Source organism: Colossoma macropomum, unplaced genomic scaffold, assembly GCF_904425465.1.
Source record: "Colossoma macropomum unplaced genomic scaffold, Colossoma_macropomum, whole genome shotgun sequence".
Lineage (NCBI taxonomy): Eukaryota > Metazoa > Chordata > Actinopteri > Characiformes > Serrasalmidae > Colossoma > Colossoma macropomum.
The window spans coordinates 17184005-17206122 of NW_023494801.1; the positions used below are offsets into that span (position 1 = coordinate 17184005).

A 22118-nucleotide genomic window follows, 5' to 3' on the forward strand; every position below is an offset into this window, starting at 1 on the left:
AGCCATTACTGGTTTTTGGCCTTGTTTCATGCATACAGAGATTTCTCTGAATCTTTTTATATTATTATGTACCATAGATGATGATATACCCAGGTTCTTCTTATATTAATATTTTAGGTCACATTTAAAGAAAGATTAGTTATGACAGCTGGTTAGTAAGAGTAGATCTACTCTATTTAGCAATATTTCAGCTAATGCAGAACCCAGCTGAAACTATACCTATGCAATACAGTAACTCTGTTGTACATAAAGGTTTTACACTCTTTGTATGTGCCATAAATGCATCATCATTAAAAGGTTTCAGCTGCATCACATAGTGCAGGACTGTGCTTGATGAGTATGATGACGCTTATGTATTTCTCAGTATTGTGATATGCACTGTGGGATTTGTGTGTGAAATGCTAATTATGGCCAACTGTAGCTAAACTGTAACAGTAACTGACTCTTGCAAAGAATCTATTGAAAGGTTAACACATTATTCCTGATGTATACAGAGAGGTTCACCAATAATGTATAATTTTGCATTCATTTACTGTCACTTTCACTCTGAATCAGAATTAGTTCAGATGTTACATGAAGTAAATCACAACAAAACATTATACACAAAATGAACTGCCTGAATGTTTAATTCAGGTAAAGGATGTTTTATAATGATTTGTACACTGCAACACGGCTAAAATAAACTTCTTGTCTGCTTCCAAAGGTTTTTAATTAGTAAACGTGGGTGGATTGATACTAAAGTATTGATACATCTGATTCTTAGATTTCTTTTTCACACCTGATTCTCACATAAACATATTGATATCGTTTTTTAAACAATAACTGAATATTATTATTTTATCTTCACAGACAGCTATGTGAGATTAAGTGAACGCTCTTTAACGGCAGATATGGATATTTCACACCACACAGTCCTTTTTATGTCACATTTTATTTAATACTAATGCAAAGTCTATTTACCAATTTTTGACAGTTAAGATTTACCGGTTTTCACTGTAAAAATTTGCAAAGAATTTATATTTTGATGTACACGAGAAGAGTTTTAAAAGTACCTGTGTTGTTATCAGGATATTAGCCCAACTGGTATTAGAAAAAAAACATGATCATTTCTCTCTAAAACTTGCACTTCTACCCATAATAAGCTAACTTAAATAACAAGTCTTTGTTTTAATTTCCTTGTATGTTTTTATTCTACTTTCTGTACTTTCTTTTCTTTTCTTTTGGATTTTTATCTTGTTTTACTCTCTTAATCACTAGCTCTGTCGCAATATTGTATTTTGTGATACTGTATCGATTTTTTTTTTGTGATACTCAAAAACACTATAAAATTTATCAGTAATTTTCATGCAAAGATGGTGGCAGAGAGTGGATTATTTTGTGTCTTGTTTAAACCCCTGACCGCTAGATAGCAGCGTAGTAATCTTCAGGCATTCAATTTTTAATTTTACTCAGATTTTATGCATATGGTGGTGTGTTTTTTTACCATAACGGTTTTCCTGAAATTATATTTAAAAAACATATTTAAATATATTACATATTTTTTAAAATATATGTATTTTAAAAAATCACAATATATGTCGCCTTACTTACAGTATCTACCTGTGTCATAACGTCAAGCACTTTGTCTTTATTTTCCGTTTTTGATGTTCCTCTTGCTTTTATTTATGTAAAGCACATTGAACTGCCCAGAGGTGGGTAATCCAGGTCCAAAAAGTAAAAACCCTCCCCAGGATTTTGTTCCAACTGCCTGAACACCTTTGCCGCTGGTTTGAGCAAATTAGAGAAGGCCTGGGGACTGTTTTTACTTTTTGGACCTGGATTACCCACCTCTAGGTGCCTGTACATGAACTGTGCTGTATAAATAAATCCGCCTTGGCTGAAGTGTAGAATAACAGAGACATCTAGTGGAAAAAAGATGTTTTGTTGCCCATGACCTTTTACCTTCGACCTCTTATTGGTAAAAAAAGACTATTTCTTTCATTTTTAAAATAAAATTCCAGCATGGTTACTGTATGAATTTATGATTTCATATGATTGTATGATTTATGAATTTAACAGTACTGTTAAATTAACTTTATATTTCTGACAGCGATTTCTTCTGCTTCTTCCTTCTTTGACCTGTCCTCCATGTTGTTAGAAGCGCGCAGGCGCAGTGTGGAGAGAGGAGAGGACGAGGTCGAACAGAAGGGATATATTTTTAAACATTTCTCTTCAGTTTCGGGTTTTTGAAAATGCCGCAGGACTACGATAAAGATGCGTACCCCGAGCCTCCACGCCAGACTCCAGTGGTGGATAAGCAGACGGTTCTTCCTAACCCGGCTTTAATTCTATCCAATCTGTTCTATTACTCGGTGGATCTCCCAGTGACCACATTCAGGAGTGAGTCCACTCAGCCACACTCAGTGCTAGGATAGTGCGGTCCTCTGTCGATACAGCTTGCAGTGTGTGGTTCTTTATGCTTAGAACATAACGTTAGTCAGGACCAGTGCACCAGCTATGGTTTTGTAAAAGCGGTGTAGCCGACTGACCTTCTTCTAGCCAGAGAGCTAACCAGCTAGCTGATAACAACATTCATCCCTAGGCCTCCACTGTAGGTTGCTAAAGCCAAAGAAAGTATGATTTCAGTTCATCTGCAGTAGAGCTGGGCGATACGGCAAACATGTAATATCACGATATTATCAAGAAGTTTTCACGATGCGCGAGAAGTCACGATGTTTATTTTGTTCTGGCAAATGGGAAGTTGGAACAGTCAAAATAGTTCCACATTTAGAAAAATACAATCAAAACTGTTAATACAATGATTTGTATTCGTCATTTCACATATTGAGCTGCACTAAATCCGGTTGAACAGGACTAATTATGCTCCCCTTGTCATCAAACATGCAGGGAAGTGTTTTTAATTACTAACGACATCCACGATAAACTCGCGATAACGATTTGCATATTAATTAACATTGCTGGGAAAGAGCTGTGAGCTATAGAAGTTTTCCTGCTACTTTGTTTGCTTCCTTTTCTTGTTTTTCTTCCAAGGGCTGCACAATATGCACACGTAAAATGCTGTGCGATGAAATAGGGTATTGTGATGGAGATGCGAGAAGCGATAGGTTATGATTACAATATACATTTGCATTGCATCTCTGGCAGGATAAACATCATGTACAGATTTAGCTTTTGTGCAGTTAAACTACATTTACAATATTTGTCCAGTTATTAATGACATTGTCCTGCATATCCAGTATGCATTTTTCCAATCTAATTACATCTGGCACCATGCATGTGTAATGTAATTTGTTCCATTCAGTTATTGCAGAAACTGTTACGCTGATACCAATAACTATATGGTTAATCAGACAGCCCTATTTCCTTTCTTGTTTGATGTATTACTTTATTCCCCTAGATGCTATCGACAGCATCCGGAGCAAGAACAAGTACTACTACTACCACCAGCAGTTTCGCCGGGTGCCAGAGCTGATCGACTGCCAAGAGGGTGACTATGTCTGCTATTATGAAGCAGAGATGCAGTGGCGGAGAGATCAGTAAGTGTCAACTATGTGATATTCTTCTGTTGTGGGGTATGGATTTGTTTTGTAATGTCACTGAATGTCACTGTGTGTTGTCTTGTAGTAAGGTGGACCAAGAGATTGTGAAGATTGTGCAGGAGCGTGCTCGTGCCTGCCAGCAGCGTGAAGGCCCCAGCTACAAGCAGAACTGTGCCAAGGAGTTTCAGCAGTTTAAGGAGGCCTCCAGGGCATACCAGTCACGCTGTGAGTGCATCTCATCCATTCAGCTATTATTTAATGTGACACCACAAATTTATCTTGCACTTTCCATAGATATTGGTTGTTGGCAGTTCTATTAAAGCTGCATTATGTTTGAGTTTTTTTCCCCCACATTGAAAAAAGCAGCATTACTGAGTCAGGAGAACAAAAACAATGCATGTAAAGCTTGGAATAAACATTTTGTAGTTGGAGGCATCATGTTCAATTTCCAATGAGTTTTTCAGTGTCTTTTACATATTAATATCACACACACAGACTCAGAAAGAAGGTTGGGTGAGATGTTTAGGTCTCAAATACAAAACCAACATTATACTGATAAAGATGTGATGACAATAGTGGATAATTCACTTACATTCTCAGAAGATTCTCTTTGAATGCTTTCAATGCACTGACAGTCATCAGGTGCCTCTGCTTGGGGCAAAGCACAACTGACAAAACATTCTTCAGCACGTTAAGTGCAGTTACACATTTCCACTAGAGGTTTTCAAAATCACCAACTCTTACACAGTATAACTTTAGCCAGTGTTGACTTGTTCATTCATTAAAGCCTAATTGAGCCATCACTGTAGCAGACAAGCCATTGTCATTATTGACTATTAACAGTTTGTTAATATGTAAGTGTGTAAGTTCTGTATGTAAATTAAAAGTAATAATAATTTGAGGTTTAACAATTCAGGAAATAATGACTAATTCACTTAAAAAAAAAACACTAAAAACTTTTGCTTGAAAAGATTTGATGGTGTCCTCCAGCTTGAATGCAAGCTAAGAATTTAGAAATTATAGAATGTTACTTTGCTTTCGTTTCAGATGGGGACCTTGGAGCATACGCCAGTGCACGCAAATGCTTGATGAAGCAGAAAGAAAGGATGATGGCACAGGCACAGAATGCATAAACTCTTCATTTCAGCTCTGTCCTGCTTTCTCTGATGTATGTATAAACATGTAAAATAAATTTATTGGAAAGTGAATTTCTCCTTTCAGTGCTGTTCAGGAAAATTACTTGTTTTGATGTGATTAACAGAAATCAGAATATAGGTACACTGTTTCCCTAGCTACAGTCAGACAGTCCTTATTTCTTGGTGCAGTTTAGACAACAGGGACCACATGTATAAAATATTTGTACGCATGGGTCATGATCATTTGGGCAAAATGCACAGTTACATAGAAGTAATGATGTATAAAATGTTTTACAAGAAAATATTCTTAGACAATCAATTTTCTAACCTGACATGTTTGTTAGTGGCTTCAAGTTCAACACCAGTGAACTCAACTTCAGGTTCATATTTTTGCTTTATCCTTATGTAGGAGTTAGACTGGACCAAAAATGTGGACCAAGAACTACTGCATTAGTGTGATCTGTAAAAACACAAGTCTAAATTTTGATCAATGATTTAAGTTCAATTTATGTATTTTGAATAATTGAGGACCTTTATTTTCTAGCTTTCAGTTAAATAAATCAGTCGGGTCTCCATTTTCACATTTAATTTTCCACAAACCACCCTTGCCAACACCTTCACACCAAGCCAAAAAGGTATAAAATACAGCAGTTTTAGACATCAATTCCACTGCAATTCTGTAACAAAAAAAAATCCCTGGGTACTTGTCTTATTATTCTGCTCCTGTGTAGATTTTCCTGTCACTATTGTAGTTATTTAAAAGTATTAATGCAGTCATACTAAAATTAGACCTTTAGAATCAGTCAGATTTATACCCCTAGTATCACAAATCAATCCTAACATTAGACCAACAATATGCCATAACTTCACAAATGTACTTTTTTTTAATTAATCCATTCATCCATCCATCTATCTATATAGTTTCATTTTGCCAGCACTGTCTTAAGGTTCATTAATAAGCAAACAAATCAAAAAGAGACAAGTAAAAGTTGTTTCCAGGACTTTATTTCAGTCTGTTGTACAAAATTTAGGAGGCTGCCTGAACAGCGGCCTGGCTCCTCTGAACTGAGACCCTGGTGTGAGTTTTGGCCAGATGATCAGTGAATTCCTGAAAAAGAAGAGATTATATTCAGTCAGGAGTCCACAAAGGAAGCTTTTGATTTACATAGTAACAGCATAGCTAATAACTACCTGGTAAGGAGACTTGGTGAAGACCGTTTCCTTCCAGAGATCAGGGGTCAGATAGCTGTACGTCTTGGAGATGGCATCAAAAGTAGCCTTGGCTGGAAAGACAAAAATCATGAGCATCACAGTAAGCTCAGAAACAATGCTGCCAGCACCTACATAAAGGCTGTTGAGCAGTACATACTTCTGCCGTGCAATACTATACTTTTTCCCCTTTTCTCCCATAAAATGTCAAAATGCAGCCGACCAGAGCAGAAAGAATGCACACTTTCTTTAAAGCACTACTGTACTTTTGAAAGCCTCCTTACCGAAGTTGCCCAGGGTGGCCGTGCAACCTCTGGCTGAGGTGTAGCAGTCATCGATACCACCCATCATGAGCAGCTTCTTGGGAACCGGAGCAGACACGATGCCAGTACCACGAGGAGCAGGGATCAGACGCACCAGGACTGAGCCACAGCGACCAGTCACCTAAACAGTTCCATAAATCAGCATGAAACTGGGCAAGTCTGAGCAAACATAAGGGGCTAATTTTACAAGCAACACAGTTTCTCCGATTTCATCTCACCTTGCAGGGTACGGTGTGGGGTTTGCCGATCTTGTTACCCCAGTAGCCTCTCCTTACAGGAATGATGGACAGCTTGGCCAGGATGATGGCTCCACGGATGGCAGTGGCCACTTCCTTGGAGCACTTCACTCCCAGACCAACATGGCCGTTGTAGTCACCAATGGCAACAAAGGCCTAAAGCACAGTCCACACATTAACATGATGGCTCAGATCACAATTACCATGAAAATTCCTAAATAGAATCAAAGAGGAGAATCACCTTGAACCTGGTGCGCTGACCGGCCCTAGTCTGTTTCTGGACAGGCATGATCTTCAGCACCTCATCCTTTAGGGCTGACCCCAGGAAGAAATCAATGATCTCAGACTCCTGGAATTAAACAAGATGATCAGTCTCAGAAAATAAACTACTACAAATGCATACATTCATATGAAACAAGTTACTGCATACCTTAATGGGCAGAGAGTACAGGTAGATTTCCTCCAGGGACTTGATCTTCATGTCCTTCACCAGACGACCAAGCTTGGTCACGGGCACCCACTAAATTAAAACAGGTCCGTTTTAATTTCAGCTCTAATCTACTAAATTAAATTAGACTTAGGTAGAGTTGCTGGACACTCACTTCCTTGTCCTCGGACTTGCCGCCTCGGGCTCCGCGTCCTCGTCCGCGGCCTCTACCCCGACCACGACCACGGCCGCGGCCACCAGTGCCGAAACCTCCGCGAAAACCTCCTCTACCACCGGCGTCGTCCGCCATTTGCTGTAAAAAGCGGACAACTTAACATTTGCACTGCAGATAAATGACTACAATCATTCTCCCGCAGCAACGTTACCATCACATACAATGCATGAGGAGCTAGCATGCTAGCTAGAAAGCTAGGCGATATTTTGATTACTGCACCAACAACCATGATCACAGAACTGTAACTACTTTTATTATTGCCCGATTTCCTTTGAATGGAACAGAGTTTTCAAAGTATAAAAGCAAGGCTGAGACATTCAGCTTTTGATCCGACACAGGCTCATCAGCAGCTACCCGTTTTAAAGCAAATGATCCAAAAAACATTTTTTCATGAAGTCATCGACTCAATTTCAACATAATTCAACGCAAACATATCAATAACATATTCAGGTAGAAGCAGCATGTTTTACAGTGAGAGATGTTAATGATGTAAACGGATTTATTTTCGTGCTAACAGAGAAACACATTTACTTACGTGATGTGTGTTCAGGAAGAAGAAGACTGGGCGAGAGTTCAGACAATATTTATTCAGAGGAATCCTCGCGATATTTCAGCCTGCCGTGACATCATGCCCTCTAGTGGCCACTCAAAGAAGTGACAGGATTTCAATGAACTGCAGGACACAAACTTACCAAAGACTGTGGATAAAACTCCCTTCTGATTTTTTTTTAAACAATTTGTTGCCTTTATTATCAAACAATCAATAAAAAAATATCATTGCAACAGCTAATTATTTCACAAACATCAGGGATGCTTTATTCTACGATTTTCTAAATCATAACTTTACAACATAATTGTACATTTTTGTCAATATGTCTGCATAATTAAATGGCTAAGATGTAACCAGTCATTCAAAGTGGTCTGATGTGAAATGCTCCGTTTCAGAGTCAGAACTGTTCACAGTGGTGGTGAAAGGAGCCAGATGGCTGAAGAGTTTTAAGCCTCTAAAAGCTCCCTCACAGAAAGCTATTACATGAAAGGGTTATGAATATGCAGTTTTATGCCAGAGACACTGTTTTGTGATAGCTGTGTGATAAGCTTTTGGAATAAAACAAATTTTAAAAAGATATTTAAAGTGGAAAAGTATATGGAACACTGTGTAAGGCATTATAGCGCCCAAAAAAGCTTTTACTTTCAGAATTAACACTATTTTACCATCTTCAGTTTTATATTTATAAACTCTGGACATGTATAGGTTTATTGGTTGATTAACTGTGATGAACTAAAATGGTTATGATGGCATTGTACACATCACAACCCCTGGTTCCTATCAACACCACTGAAAAGAAATTGATACATTTATTTACAATTAAACATGTCACATCAAACCACCCGGAATGACTTTATTTATCAATCTTAACAATTAAATTAGGCAGAGATAGAAAAATCAGTGTAATTCCTCTTTAAATGATGACTTCTCTCAATCATTTAGGTCAGCTGTTCTCAGCTCAACTGTACTGCTTAATAATGAGCTGCTGAGCTGAAGCATTACAGCTCAGAATGTATGAAACTGTGCAGAGCAGTTTATGCCAGTGGTCTCCAACTTGGAGTACCCCATGTCTTGCCTATTTCATTGCTTTCCCTGCTTTAACAAACCTCATCCAACTAATCAACTAATTTTCAAGTTCATCCTGAGTTGAAGTTGATGTTTTAGAGCACAGAAAACACCAACATGTACAGAAAAGGGAGTCTCCAGAATAAGGGTTGGGAACAGTGATGCAGACACAAAGACCACCACTGCATTGATTTACTATTGTAAAACTGTGCACCTCAAAAACAAAATGGGTGTTTCAAGAAGTTATGGGTGGTGAATTCCTAAAATAACATGATTTTAATACTACAGACCTACCTGTGTGTGTACACACATTTATTTGCTACAGTCATTTTCACTTTTTTCACCTTCAAATACATAGTTCATCAAAACAAATATATTAAAATCACTGGTCAAAGAAAACACACGGTATCTATATCTTTTATCTAAGGATCAGCTGTCAAAAGAAAATGACAGGATTGGAAGTACTGATACTGCAGTAATCAGCAATCATTTCGCTCATCCCTTGTTCCTAAACCCTCAGGAGCTGCTGCTGCTGCCTGCTGTGCCGCTCTCAGCCACATCCTCCTCTTCCTCGGCCTCATCCACCTCCACCACATCATCCATGACCTCCAGGCTCTCGCAGATGAGGCTGATCTGCCTCTTCATGTGCGCCATTGTGTTCTGCATCTTCCTCATCTTCCTCTGCAGGGCAGCAGCAATGGCACGGTGGCTCTGCTGCTTGGCCTCGTACTGCTGCCGCAGCTCCTGGTAGCAGTTGTGCTGAGTGCGGGTGCGCTGCGAGAGCACGGTGCCGCAGCCCATATGGCACGGCTGCTTCCAGTGCTCACAGTGGCGTGCGTGCACCTCCAGGTCACGCCGCAGCATCTGTGCCCGGCAGCCCTGGTAGGGGCAGGAGATGAGCTCAAAAGGGCAGCTCATGCTGTGGCAGTACTGCTCAGAGAGGGGAAAAGTGGCCCGGCAGCCCTGGATCTCATTCCTGCACTGAGGGGAGGAGGAGGAATTTGATTTGTTGATCATTTCAGTCACATCAACATTTCAGATCTAACTTTGGTTGGTAAGGTCTATTGGGCAATGCCGTTGCCCTCCATGCAGCAGATTGGTGAGCACACCACACTACACCAGTACGAGTCCTTGGTAGGTCATGGGCATAAAACAACATTTAGCACTGTTTTAGCCAGGCCAGAGAAGCTACTGCATGCTTAAATGTATACATCACAGGTTTATCTATATATTGTTTGGTTCTGTTTTTAACTAATTTGCATAATAAAAGTATTATATATGTATATCAGTTACAATTAAATAACAATGAATAATTCATTATATATAGTTGGTATGCAAATATGCAAATATATATAGACAGATAAACAGTTAGATATATGTTTCTTGTTTATTTATTACTTTCAAAGACTTTCATTCATATCCATAATTTTTTGCATTGTTCTTCAATGGTTAGGACCCCCACAGGACCACCACGGAGCAGGTATTATTTGGGTGCTGGATCATTCTCAGCACTGCAGTGACACTGACGTGGTGGTGGTGTGTTAGTGTGTGCTGCACTGATATAAGCAGATCAGACAAAGCAGTGTGCCTGAAGCTAATCACCTCAAAAATATCTCCTGAAAAATGAACAGCTTGTGCTTAATAGCTTTTTTCAAATAGCAATGAAATAAATTAATAAATTTAGGGTGGTCGCTGACTTTACAGAATTTCAGTTAAACATAATTTATTATTTTTACTGTGGTATTTACCTTAGCATTTATCCTTTTTTAAATTAATTATTAGTATACCCAAACCCTCCCACAAAGTAAAATGTTTAGGGCACTGGCATTATAGGCTATAATGGACTGCTTTCAAGTACACCACACAAACTCCAAAATTCCAATTCCAAAAAAAAAAAAAAATCCACTTTGACATTTTTCTCACACTTAACATTACATTTTCTCATAATTAACCAACACTGAGGCTAGGCATCTAGTCAGAAGGGTCCTGGGACACATACAAGGTGGAATGTACCTACCATTACGAAGACGTTTGGTAGGATGACAGGGTGGTCAGCTGTAGTGGTTTAGTTATTTTTAGTAATGAGTGTTAAAGCTCCATGAAGCCTCTGAGCCTTTTGCCTGAATGTGCCAGAAAAATATCCAAAGCTTTGGTGCATTGAAACCTGAGAGCACAAGGACATCAGTGGTTGACTATCACCACTACAGCCTGTCCACTAAGATGGTCCTGTGATACAACTTATAACAGTAGAATTGAGAAAAAACTCCAAAATACTAAAATGTGATGGCTGTACAACTTCCACATGGGCTCATTTTAAAGGCTTATTATTAACAAGGGTACATCAGCATTAACTGGTTAGCCAACTACTGACACTTTTACATACTTTTTAAATCTAGAAACACAAAGGATGTCTTGAACTGGCAAGACAGTGGCACCCCTAGTGGTCTGACACACATGGGCATTTGCTTGTTCTGCCCTGTCAATGCACCGGCCCTGAATCTCTGTCCCAACGTGGTCTTGGCAACATTTAAGTATCAATTAAGTGCAGTTAACACAGGTGCATTTTAATCAGCATCCTACCTTAATCTTAAGCCGACCAATGGCTTTACTGAGCTTGAACATAACAAATATCAGGCTCTGGTTGACGGGCTTTCTGCAGCATGGGCAGGTTTCCTGTCTGGAGAGAAAAGAGACAAACATCCAGCATTGGCCAACATTATTCAACAAAGTCTGTGTGATCTGCAAGCCTATCAGCTTCTACATCAGCGAAAAACTTTTACATACCTCTTTAGCCACTGCATGATGCACTTTTTACAGAAGACATGGTGGCAGGCTGCTCGTACCGGGCAGCGCAATACTCCCTGGCATATACTGCATATCAAGCCATCGTCTGGCACGTCCACAAAATGCTCCACATCATAACCACCACTTTGTAAGCACATGTGTGCTTCTGCCTACAGGAATCAAGATTTACACAGAGCACAATATAACACAGGTTGCCTGTTATTCCATAACTCTCAGCCTTTATTTACTGGTCACATTTCCTTTGTGCCCTATTCCTGTTTAACAATATCGAGCTGTGTATTGAGGGCCAGGCTTTTGGAGGGCCTCTGCAAGAGTCAACAATGAATGGTGTTCTGGAAAATAGACCACATGACTGCACTTCAATAACATTTAAGCAGCTCTGACTGAGTTAAAACCACACAGCTTGCACAAAAAATACAGAAAAAAACAAGACAGAATATAGAACCACATAGAAGAACAAGGTATTGACACAAATATGCGCAGTTAATATGTAGTAAGCATGTTACAACAAAACAGCAGGCTTATAGGAGCCTTTCAACTGATTTTGGTCATCAACACAACAAAATATAATGAAATAATTTCAGCACAACGCACAGCAAAGGCCTCACTGTGAATGAAGTCTTCCAGACTTGAATTTGCATTAGCTCGACTTAAACGGACACTGTGTCAGTTTAACACTGCTGGTGTTCATTCAGCACTTGAAGGTTTTGTTGCGACAAATGAGACAAATCTGAAACGTAAAATCTTTGAAAAGAAAAATTACTCACCATGTTTTCAGCGCTTCTTTACTAACAGGTTTCAGTGGTTGATGATTGGTAGAGCGCGGGGACGCGCGTATCCCTGCCCGCGAGCATGCGCTCAAGCGCTCCTCCAATGAACACACGCGGCGAGGATGGCTGATTTGCATATTTCAGCGGCAAAACAACTCAGCTTGTCATTGGACGAATAAAGTCAGGATTTCGTTTATTCGTTGCCTCCTCGGTTTGACCAAAGCTGGTTGTATTCGGGTTTCTACATCATTAGAAGGTGCAGCACAACTTCTCAGATAGATCTTTCTTTAGCTGGTGTTAAGATGTGAGTGTTAAAAGTGACACTTGTACACAATCAGATATTTCTACTGACTAGAAATTATCATATTTAAAAAAATAAAATGTGGGGGAAAAATAAAATGTAAAGTGTGGCCACTGCAAAGGTATATGTATGTAATGTTAAAATCAACAAATAAATACAAATTGCTCACAAAAATCAACAAAATTTAAAGTAAGTAAAAGTTAAAGTAAGAAAATCAACAAATGTCAATTGCATTTGACTATAGTATGTAAGGAAAATGCCACAGAACTTGTTCTGATTCGTCTAAAGTAATGAAATTTGTTTGGACCTTTTTATTTTTAGTCCAAATCAAATTAGAATTTTTTGATGTTTTGTTAAAAAGTAATAAATTCAATAGGATAAATTAAGAGATAAAAAGTCACTTTTTAATCATGGTTTGATTTTTTTTAATAGATATATCTTTTATTACATCTGTGTCTATAGCAATTGGGAAACTGCTAAATTGAAATAGAAAAATTGCTTGATAATGGTCACGAGGAAATGATCAAGGCAGAGTTTTTAAGCATTATAGATGCTTATAGAATTCATGCTGTTTTATATCAATATTATGCCCATTTAATTAGTGTATAACCCACACTTGGTTGTCTTTTTTCTGAGCATTGAAAATGTTCCCATCAATGCTCAGTCTATGCATCGTCAGAAGTGATCATGCAAGCAAGTTTGTGGTTTCTTGTAACATACAGGCCTGTGGCTGCATCTTAGTGTTGTAATTCGCTGACAGCGGTTTGTTTAGATTTAGTCTTTCAGACGACACACTGTGAGTGTCAGAAACAGCACTTCCTCAAGATGGACGGGGGTTTGATATTGCCTAAATAGATTTCAGACTTTCCCCAGCAGCAAAAATCCAATAAATTGTAACAAATGTTGTCACTTGCATTTGATGTGCACTTCAAATTTCCCAATTTGGCAAAGCGGTTCTGAATTTCGTGCTAACAGATTAATAGTCAAAAGTCTATACCAGACTGTTTTATTAGTGTAGTAACTTGTGTAATGATGTCTAATCTCAGGAAAGCTCTACTGCTGTTGAACTATAAGAGATCCTCCCCAGTGACAATGTGTTCTTAGATGGCCCATATCCAATATTCTTTTCTTGTGCTTAATTTTTTCTACATATGATGTTTGTGTTGTTTTATGTACCAAATAAATAATGGTTATAATTTATTTACATGACCATTTTTCACCCTCTATTTATCCCTTAGAAGTAAACAAGCTGTTTCCATTACTGTTCTTTTAAGACTAATACATGTAAATGACTTCTGTTCTTATTGGGTCCCCTGTACTTGTTCAAATAGCGGTCCAGTCTGACGAACTCCTTATAATAGAGCTAAGCTGATGTAGGCTGAATAGGCATATAAATAAATATATAGAAATATGTTGATTTTCAAAATGTTACAAAAAAATGCCATTTTTGCAGCTTTATTTCCATATATGGACTGTAAGGGCTGGGAAGTGAATGGCACATTTTGAAACTTTAACATTACATACCATTTAAAACTGTTGTTTTTTTTTTAAAAAAAAGCAAGTAAATGTAGTTTTTTCTTCATATGTGCCTTTACTTTTGCTCGACAATGACCTGCAAATACAAATAATCTGTCTTCAAGCTTTTATTACATAAGAATTAATTATGACTCATAAAACAAGAAAAAAAAGAAGAAGAAAAGGCCTATTATCAGCAAGCATGCCTTTGAAACAGGCAGTAAAACCAGGTGGGGCGAGTAAAGCAGAGAATCGCATATTTCACTCCCAGGCCTTCACCACCAAATGAGGGGAAATGTATATATATCTATACTTTCACATTTTAGGCCGACATATTTCACAGTTTGTCTTATTATGGTTACAATCAGGACTTGTAGAAGAGGAAGCCAGTCCTATGGAGCAATGTCCACCCAGAGCAACGTATGTACTGTATAATATTGTATTGTCTTCAGGTCACTCTCCATTTTTTCTATCCCTCATCCTTCTTGCTGCTTGTTTCACATGTTTAACACACAGCAGGAGCATCAACATTTATCCAGTCTTGTTCAGATTTTGGTATATGTCTTCTTTATTGCCATTGGTCCTTGGATTTTCACACTGTAACAGAGTTGTTTAGCAGAGATGTTAAAAATAAGCAGTGCTACCATGTTCATGTTCACATATTGACCTTATATCTACACCTAAAGAAACAAAAACAACAAGAGAACCTTGTTTTCCTGTGAGACTTCGGTAGAGTTTTTCTTGTTACTGCGCAAGTTCCTCTTGCTGTAAAGCTCTTGCACCACAGCTCCGAAATGGACTTGCCTGGACAAGTCACTCTAAGAAGAGCAACAGGAAACAAGAGTTTGAGCTCTTAAGTTTACTTAAAGTTGTATGCAAAAGTTGAGACTGGTCAAACATGTTTTTTTGATTATGTTAATATGTTAAATATGTTTACACATCCTCTACAGAGAACATACGTCTGTGGATTGTAAAGCACTATTACTGTTTATTTGCTGAATTCAACATATTGGGAGGAAAAATGGTTTTTGGTCTTGTCCCTTGCATGCAGAGATTTCTCCAGATTCTCTGCATATTTTAATGATATTATGTATCACAGATGATGAAATCCCAAATTCTTGAATTGTTGCATTTTTTACTCATGCAGTCTTGTGAACCCCTCCTAATCTTTACTACTCAGCCTCTCTGGGATGATCTTTTTATGCCCAGTCATGTTACTGACCTGTTGCCAATTAACATAATTAGTTGTCAGATGTTCCACCTGGTGTTTTTTCAGCATTACACAAATTTACCAGTCTTCTGTTGCCCCGTCCCAACAATAACATTTATCAGTTTCACTACTGATTTACATTTTGCACAGCGTTCCAACTTTTTTGGAAACGGGGTTGTAGAACAGAGGTAAACAAATATTAATGCTGTAGAGCCAGAAAAAAATTTTTGCATTTTTAAAAAAGTAACTGAAATTTTTGAACACAGGTTTGGTTCCAGGTCTTCCCACAAAGGCCCCATGTAGCTTGGATTGATTCAATTCCATCAGCAGCACACTTGATTTAATCAATCAACAAACAATACTGGGCTTTCATGAGGAGAGGTTTGGAAAGAGGTTAACAGTTGCATTGCTGTTGTTTATATGTATTTTAACATTGGTGTTAGTTAGATTTAGTGTGCTTACTATTCAGATAAATTGATTTTCAAACCACAAGTGCTTTAGCTGAGCTTTATTAAAATCACTACGTTCATGCTAGTGATGTAAAGTCATTATATGTTAAAGGGAAAGAGAATATAATGGATGAACAAATACTGATACATTTTTAACTAAATACCTCAGTACTAACTAAATTCTAACTGTAAGAACCTAAAAGTCTTTTAGTATGTACAAGTGCAAAAAGCTGAATAACAAATAACAAGTCACCAATGTTGATAATATTGAACTATTCAAGTTCTGCCAATGATATGAACATATAAAATGTGATCTGAAGAACAGTCAGACATAGACAACATTTTTTTTCCACAGTGGTACAAAATAAATAAAAATATGCTTGTAGGTTTGTAGTGCAATAGTATGTAAAAAGCAGCAGTACCTTTCTGTCACTTCTCTTGATTCGTCCTTTTAAAGATAATGTGCGTTGTCCAGTCTAGTTAATTAAAATGAGTACATTTCAGGTAAGGTTGAAAGCAACACAGATGCTATTGTAACCTGATGACTTTAGCTTTATTTTGGAAAAGAGATCATACATTCATCCACAGATCATACCTTTGTACAGATGATGAGGGTCAGGATTGTGAGACTGTAGAGAGTCAGTAAGACCAGCAACACCAATAGCACAGCTTTGCCTGGGTGGTAGACATGCTCTGAACACAAAGCAAAGTTGAAAGATGTTTAGAGAAGATCCAGCTGTAAGAGTCAAACAATTTGGACAAATAGGGGATGTTTTTGCATTAAGCAAAGGGAGTCAGCTGCCTAGGGCCCCCATAAGCCAAGAATCCCATGAAAATACACTGTACATGTTAATTTTAAATAACCTATTCTTAAAAAATGTTGTAATATGATGACATAAACAAACAAGGCAATAAAGCTTTATTTATAACATTATCTACATGATAGAAAGGTGATCCTTAGGTGTGATTTCCCAGGTGCTAAGAAAGGGAAAATCAGATAAAGTTATACAAGTACAGCAGAGAAACGCAAGAAGAGGGGAGAAAGCAAAAAGTGTTGCTTTGCTCCCAAAGACCCCCAAAACTAACTTCATTTCAGTCAGATCAGAGAGCTGCACAGCCTCAGCTGGCCGTACTGCTAGCATTAATTTTAGTATAGTTAGCTTCAGTTTCGGCAAAAAAAGTTAAGTAATTCATTATAAGTTACTAATTACTTCTCTGAAATGTAATGGCATTACATTACTCATTACATTACTCATTACATTACTTCCAGGAAAAAGTAATCTTACTGCTTTGTACCTAATTATCTCACTATACTGGCAGAACATAGTGCTTGTTTCAAGCATTGTTGTTCAACCCCTTAAATGACCACTCTTCTATAACTTAAAAATAGTTCAAGCTGTTTGCATTGAAGTCCCTGTAGTTACCAAATAAAAAGGCTTAGTTATATGTTAAATGATCTTGCAATACCTCTGCAAAAGGATGTATGTGTATATATATATATATATATATATATATATATATATATATATATATATATATATATATATATATATATACACATACTGGATATCAGATTTCACATGTCAAGATATCATTTCTGCAGTGTCGAGTTTAAAATGTGCATTCAGGGGGCCCCATTCCTGTTTTTCCCTAGAGCCCCACAGTCACTAAATCCACACCTGTGGACAGAATATTTAAACACATTAGTGAACCCCTGATGTGACATAGTTGAAGGGAAATTCCACCAATATTTCTAAATTTCTGTACAGTTCCATTGATGAGATTTAAACAAAGCCATTAAGAGTGACATGATGTGAAATAGTTAATTGTAGGGAAACATTTTACGGTGATGGTGAGAGGAACCAAGGGTTGCGAAGTCTACAACAGAAATATAGCCATTTTATTTACTACCTAAAATGGCAAGCAAACCTACACGTCTTCCAAGTTATTATGTGTAATACTGATAATGGCAAAATAGAGGCAAATACTGGGGACTATTTTGCCTTACAACACCCTGAATGTAATCCTCCATTGTCAAAGCATTTTTAAAAAATTGTTTCAGACCAAAATTTTATCTAAGAACCATTGTAAAACAATGTCTCGGATATCAGGCAGGGTACTTGCAACCATTTCACGTAATACTTTCCTATGATGTAGCTTTTAGAGGCATTAAACTCTTCTGGTTCCCATTACCACCACTGTAATCAACAGAGAATTTCACGTCAGTCCACTGTGAATGGTCTTGTTTACATCACAACCATTTAATCATGCAGAAATTCAGAAAAAACCCCTTTAAGGACTGGCCTACATTATTTTTGACCAAAATGAGTTACATATGTTGGCTTGTGTGAATGCCTTGATTAGTCCAAGCACCCAAGGCCCATCTGATATTGGTCAGGATGCTCAAAGCGCAAAATAAAACATTCAGTGACTGGTTAAAGCCTCAATTGCACATTGCAGTCTTTTGCAGTATCACTACTATAAGGGTTATCATGATAATGACCAAAAAGCACTAGAGTTTATTAATGTTGATACTAGCTATCATTATTAATATAAGGTGAAACTGGCGCTTAACTAATTCCTACCTTTCACTGTTAGTCTGGTACCATTTCCAAAAGCCTGTGCTCCTTTGCTGGCCTGATCATTCAAGATCACAGCGCAGTAATACACCCCGTCATCGCTGGTTGTGAGGGATTTGATTTGAAGGCCTTGGCTGTCCAGTTGGTACTTGGATGGCTGACTCTTCGTGTCCAGCTGATGGTGGGAGTCACTTGTAAACACATACCAAAGAACTTCTTGTCTGCTGCTTGGACAGGCAGATATGTTGATATGGCACTGGACAAATACTGACTCGTTTTTTGAATGACTCCCAGTGAGCAGCTCTTGTGGTTGCCTGACGTCAATTTGACACCCATTCACTGTGAGTGCTAGAATGAGAAGATACATAAAATGCCACATTCCCCATTTACTGAAAGCTCCAGTAAAATTAGCAGAATATAGTGGATTCTGATACTATACAGAGTACAGTCATATGTAAACATTTGAACACTCTCAGTTAAATTGATTTTCTGAGTGAATAGAAGCACATTCTCTACAGGTAACAGCCTTTTTTTGCTACTTTTAGTGCACAATTTCTATTTATTTACTAGCTTAACACATTGGAAAAATAAAACATAAAATATGCCATAACTATTGCAAATGCCACATTTTATGTTTTATTCTTTTTTCCCAATATATTAAATTCAGCAATTCAGCAGTAACTGTGCATTAAAATGTGCAGAAGTGTACTCTGTTGAGGATGTGTGAAACTTTTTTGTTTCACTTAAAAAGTCAACAAAACATGTAATTTGACCAGAGTGCCCAAATTTGCATATGGATGTAGATAGTAAGGTTGTCAGGATTGATTATGTTAGAAATCAAGTAAGTGATCTACTGATCATGTTAATGATTAATTGCGTAATAAGAGTTTAAAAACACTAAACAATAAAAACAGACTTTATTTTTGAAGGGAAAGTTAGTGGACAGACTTTAAGTTGTCTTGACGACGCTTATAATGTTTCAAACCTTAAAACAGTTGCAGACAAAAAAGCTGTTGATTAAGTGACCCTTATTAGTCCCACAACAGGGAAATTTCACCTCTGCAATCTAACCCATCTGTGCAATGAAACACCACATACACACTAGTGAAGACACACACTAGGGAGGCAGTGAGTACACTTGCCGGGAGCAGTAAGCAGCCCTATCCGCAGCATTTAGGGGTTAGGTGCCTTGCTAAAGGGCACCTCAGTCATGTACTGTCAGCTCAGGGGATCAAACCAGTGACCTTCCGGTCAAGAGGCTGGTTCCCTAACCTCCAGCCCACAATTGCCCCATAAACGTCACCGTAAGCAGGGTTTGTTGTTAACCTAATTGTGTTTATATAGTAATTTTAGGTACTTGCTATTGTGTTCCTATGACATTTCTATAATATTCCAGCTTGGGCCGTTAGGGTGTTGCCTGGTGTTTGTTAGATGGTTGGTAAGGTGTTGCTAAGACCTTGCTCTGGTGTTTCTAGCTTTTGCTGAGTGATCCAAGATGGATGCTAAGGTGTTGCTAAGCTGTTGCTAGACTGTTGCTATGGTATCCTAATCAGAGATAAAAACACCAAACAACAAAAATATTAATAGATAAACAACAACAATTAACAATATTAATAGTCATACAATAGAAATCTGAGTCCATTTTCATAACTAGGAGCCTGTTATGGTGGGACTGTGTGTTAAAAGAGGCCTAGCTAGTGAGTAAAAAAAAGAACTTCTATGTTTTCTACCTAAACAGTATATAGAACTAAAAAAAGGAGTTACGAGAACTTTTGACTTAACTAGTAAGTTTGTTAAACTTTAGTTAGGTGAACTTTAATATCCTATAATTCACTCAAGAAAAGCTGAATAATAAGCTACTTCATTATTTTAAGTTGTGCTGACTTTTCTTTTTTTTATAGACTTAAGGTTTCATTGAGGAAAGGAGTCTAACTGAGTGATTGACAGCCATAGTAGACAGGGGTCTGAAAATCAACTTCAATGACACTTCTCTGAATATTAAAAATTTTCTATTTAATTTCTAATTTCCTATTTTTTTTAGCTCATTTTGTCTTTTTTTTGTCTAAGAGTATGTTTGATTAGTTTTTGATTGTTCACATGTGCATTGCTGTGGCTTTGTTTGTACAACAGTTTATTATTTGCACTGAGACAGTATACAATCTATTATTTTGCTATTTGGACAGCATTTCTGTAACTGGCAACATTTACTGTATATAAACAAAGTTTACAAGTAAATATCTGTCTTTAAAAGAATAACAGTCGGTTAGATACATGTCAAATGCTAAGCACTGACTGAGTGTAAAGTGTTGTACATTGCTAGCATTATAAATCCATAGTATATTTTACAGAATGCATCACGCTTTAAAAGAAGGCATGTGATACATATTCACTGTACATTCTGCTGAATGTTACATCATGTTTTGCATCATTTAAATAGTTAGAACACTTTAAAACACGATTAGAACATAAGGTGAACACGTTATGGTCACAAGGCTTTAGACAGTACCATCACAGCCTCTAATCAAACCCAACAGCCACTTCATAAACACCAAATGAAAAGTTCCAGCTTCTTACCTGAGGTAAAGATGAGAATGAATGTGATTTGAAAGAAAAGGTAAAGGACCATGTTGATAACAGGTTTGGTCCAAAGTAAAAGCTCTCGTTATCCGTGTTTGTAGTCTGATGAAACAATGGTCTTTCAGAGTGACTGATGAACAGAAACCGTTTGAGATAAAAGAGAGAAGTGATCTGGCCGAATCTTCATGGCTCTTCCTTCTTTTACGTCCCCTGATCATGACCTATGTCACACTCAGGCTATTGAGTCATATATGGTGTTTATTTTGTCGCGTGAGTCTAGTTAGCGCGTGAGCAGTAGTTTTTTTGTCTTCTCATGAAAGTAAAACTATTCCATGGCTAAAGAATTTAGTCTTACAGAGCTCATATCATGTAAAACTTTTCATTCTCATAGAATTTGATGTAGCAAGTGTTGAAGTTTTAAAACTGTTCACCCCCCCTGGGTCTATCCACTTTAACAGTCACACTAAGAAATATATTTGAAAAAATTATTTATTGGTCAACTTGTTTTCCTGGTTCCACATGACAACAAGCATGGATCACTTGCCCAGGTGGTGGAAATATAATAATAATAATAAATTTACTAACAACATTTGTCTGCCCTGTGATGGACTGGCCACCTGTCCAGGGTGTATCCTGCCTTCTGCCCAATGACAGCTGGGATAGCCTCCAGCACCCCACCGCGACCCAGAAGGATAAGCGGTTTAGATGATGTATGTATGTATGTATAACAACATTTGTATAAAATGTATTGTAAAAGGCAAACAATGTAATATAACAGAAATGGAACAGAAGTAGAATAAAATTGAAATACTAAAAGGCATCTAATAAAAACATCTGTAGAAAATGTATTGTAAAAGGCGGGTAGTACACTATGCGAAGCTAGTGTCCAGATCAGTTTACCCTAACTGGGCAACACGACGGAGCGGTCACACCCTTTTTTTTAAGGTAACACAGAGACACATTTTATTATCACGTTTGTGCCATTCAACAAAAATATTATTTTTAGGGGTGTAGAACATGACATCCTACATTTTTTTCCAGTGTTACTTGAAGTCAGTGATGAGCAGCTTTCAGGCAATGATATCGTTCCACAACACTGCCACCCAGTGGGCAAGATAAGCATTTCACACTCTATTTACTGAAGGGAATATGTTTCCAGTACTTGGCAGACTCTCTTATCCAGATCATTTTT

General features: G+C 37.7%; 4 protein-coding genes across 4 annotated transcripts; 1 reads left to right on the top strand and 3 right to left on the bottom strand.

Annotated features, from left to right (window-relative positions):
- Positions 1 to 2126: 2126 nt before the first annotated feature.
- ndufb10 (NADH:ubiquinone oxidoreductase subunit B10) lies at positions 2127 to 4747 on the top strand. The gene is made up of 4 exons (XM_036589595.1): positions 2127 to 2379; positions 3398 to 3536; positions 3625 to 3764; positions 4587 to 4747. The coding sequence occupies exons 1-4, from the start codon at positions 2232 to 2234 to the stop codon at positions 4670 to 4672; spliced, it is 513 nt and encodes a 170-aa protein (XP_036445488.1). The 5' UTR covers positions 2127 to 2231; the 3' UTR covers positions 4673 to 4747.
- A 915-nt stretch (positions 4748 to 5662) lies between these two features.
- On the bottom strand, positions 5663 to 7678 carry rps2 (ribosomal protein S2). Its single transcript, XM_036589594.1, has 8 exons — positions 7641 to 7678; positions 7046 to 7183; positions 6874 to 6963; positions 6685 to 6792; positions 6426 to 6599; positions 6169 to 6328; positions 5867 to 5958; positions 5663 to 5783 (listed from the first exon to the last, which is right to left on the bottom strand). The coding sequence occupies exons 2-8, from the start codon at positions 7178 to 7180 to the stop codon at positions 5703 to 5705; spliced, it is 840 nt and encodes a 279-aa protein (XP_036445487.1). The 5' UTR covers positions 7181 to 7183; positions 7641 to 7678; the 3' UTR covers positions 5663 to 5702.
- Positions 7679 to 9172: 1494 nt separating this feature from the next.
- LOC118821543 (RING finger protein 151-like) lies at positions 9173 to 12317 on the bottom strand. The gene is made up of 4 exons (XM_036590211.1): positions 12293 to 12317; positions 11505 to 11674; positions 11301 to 11397; positions 9173 to 9701 (listed from the first exon to the last, which is right to left on the bottom strand). The coding sequence occupies exons 1-4, from the start codon at positions 12293 to 12295 to the stop codon at positions 9237 to 9239; spliced, it is 735 nt and encodes a 244-aa protein (XP_036446104.1). The 5' UTR covers positions 12296 to 12317; the 3' UTR covers positions 9173 to 9236.
- A 1897-nt stretch (positions 12318 to 14214) lies between these two features.
- si:ch211-139g16.8 lies at positions 14215 to 21067 on the bottom strand. Its single transcript, XM_036590212.1, has 6 exons — positions 20924 to 21067; positions 18356 to 18697; positions 16366 to 16463; positions 16193 to 16246; positions 14819 to 14929; positions 14215 to 14708 (listed from the first exon to the last, which is right to left on the bottom strand). The coding sequence occupies exons 1-6, from the start codon at positions 20973 to 20975 to the stop codon at positions 14643 to 14645; spliced, it is 723 nt and encodes a 240-aa protein (XP_036446105.1). The 5' UTR covers positions 20976 to 21067; the 3' UTR covers positions 14215 to 14642.
- Between the last annotated feature and the right edge of the window lie 1051 nt (positions 21068 to 22118).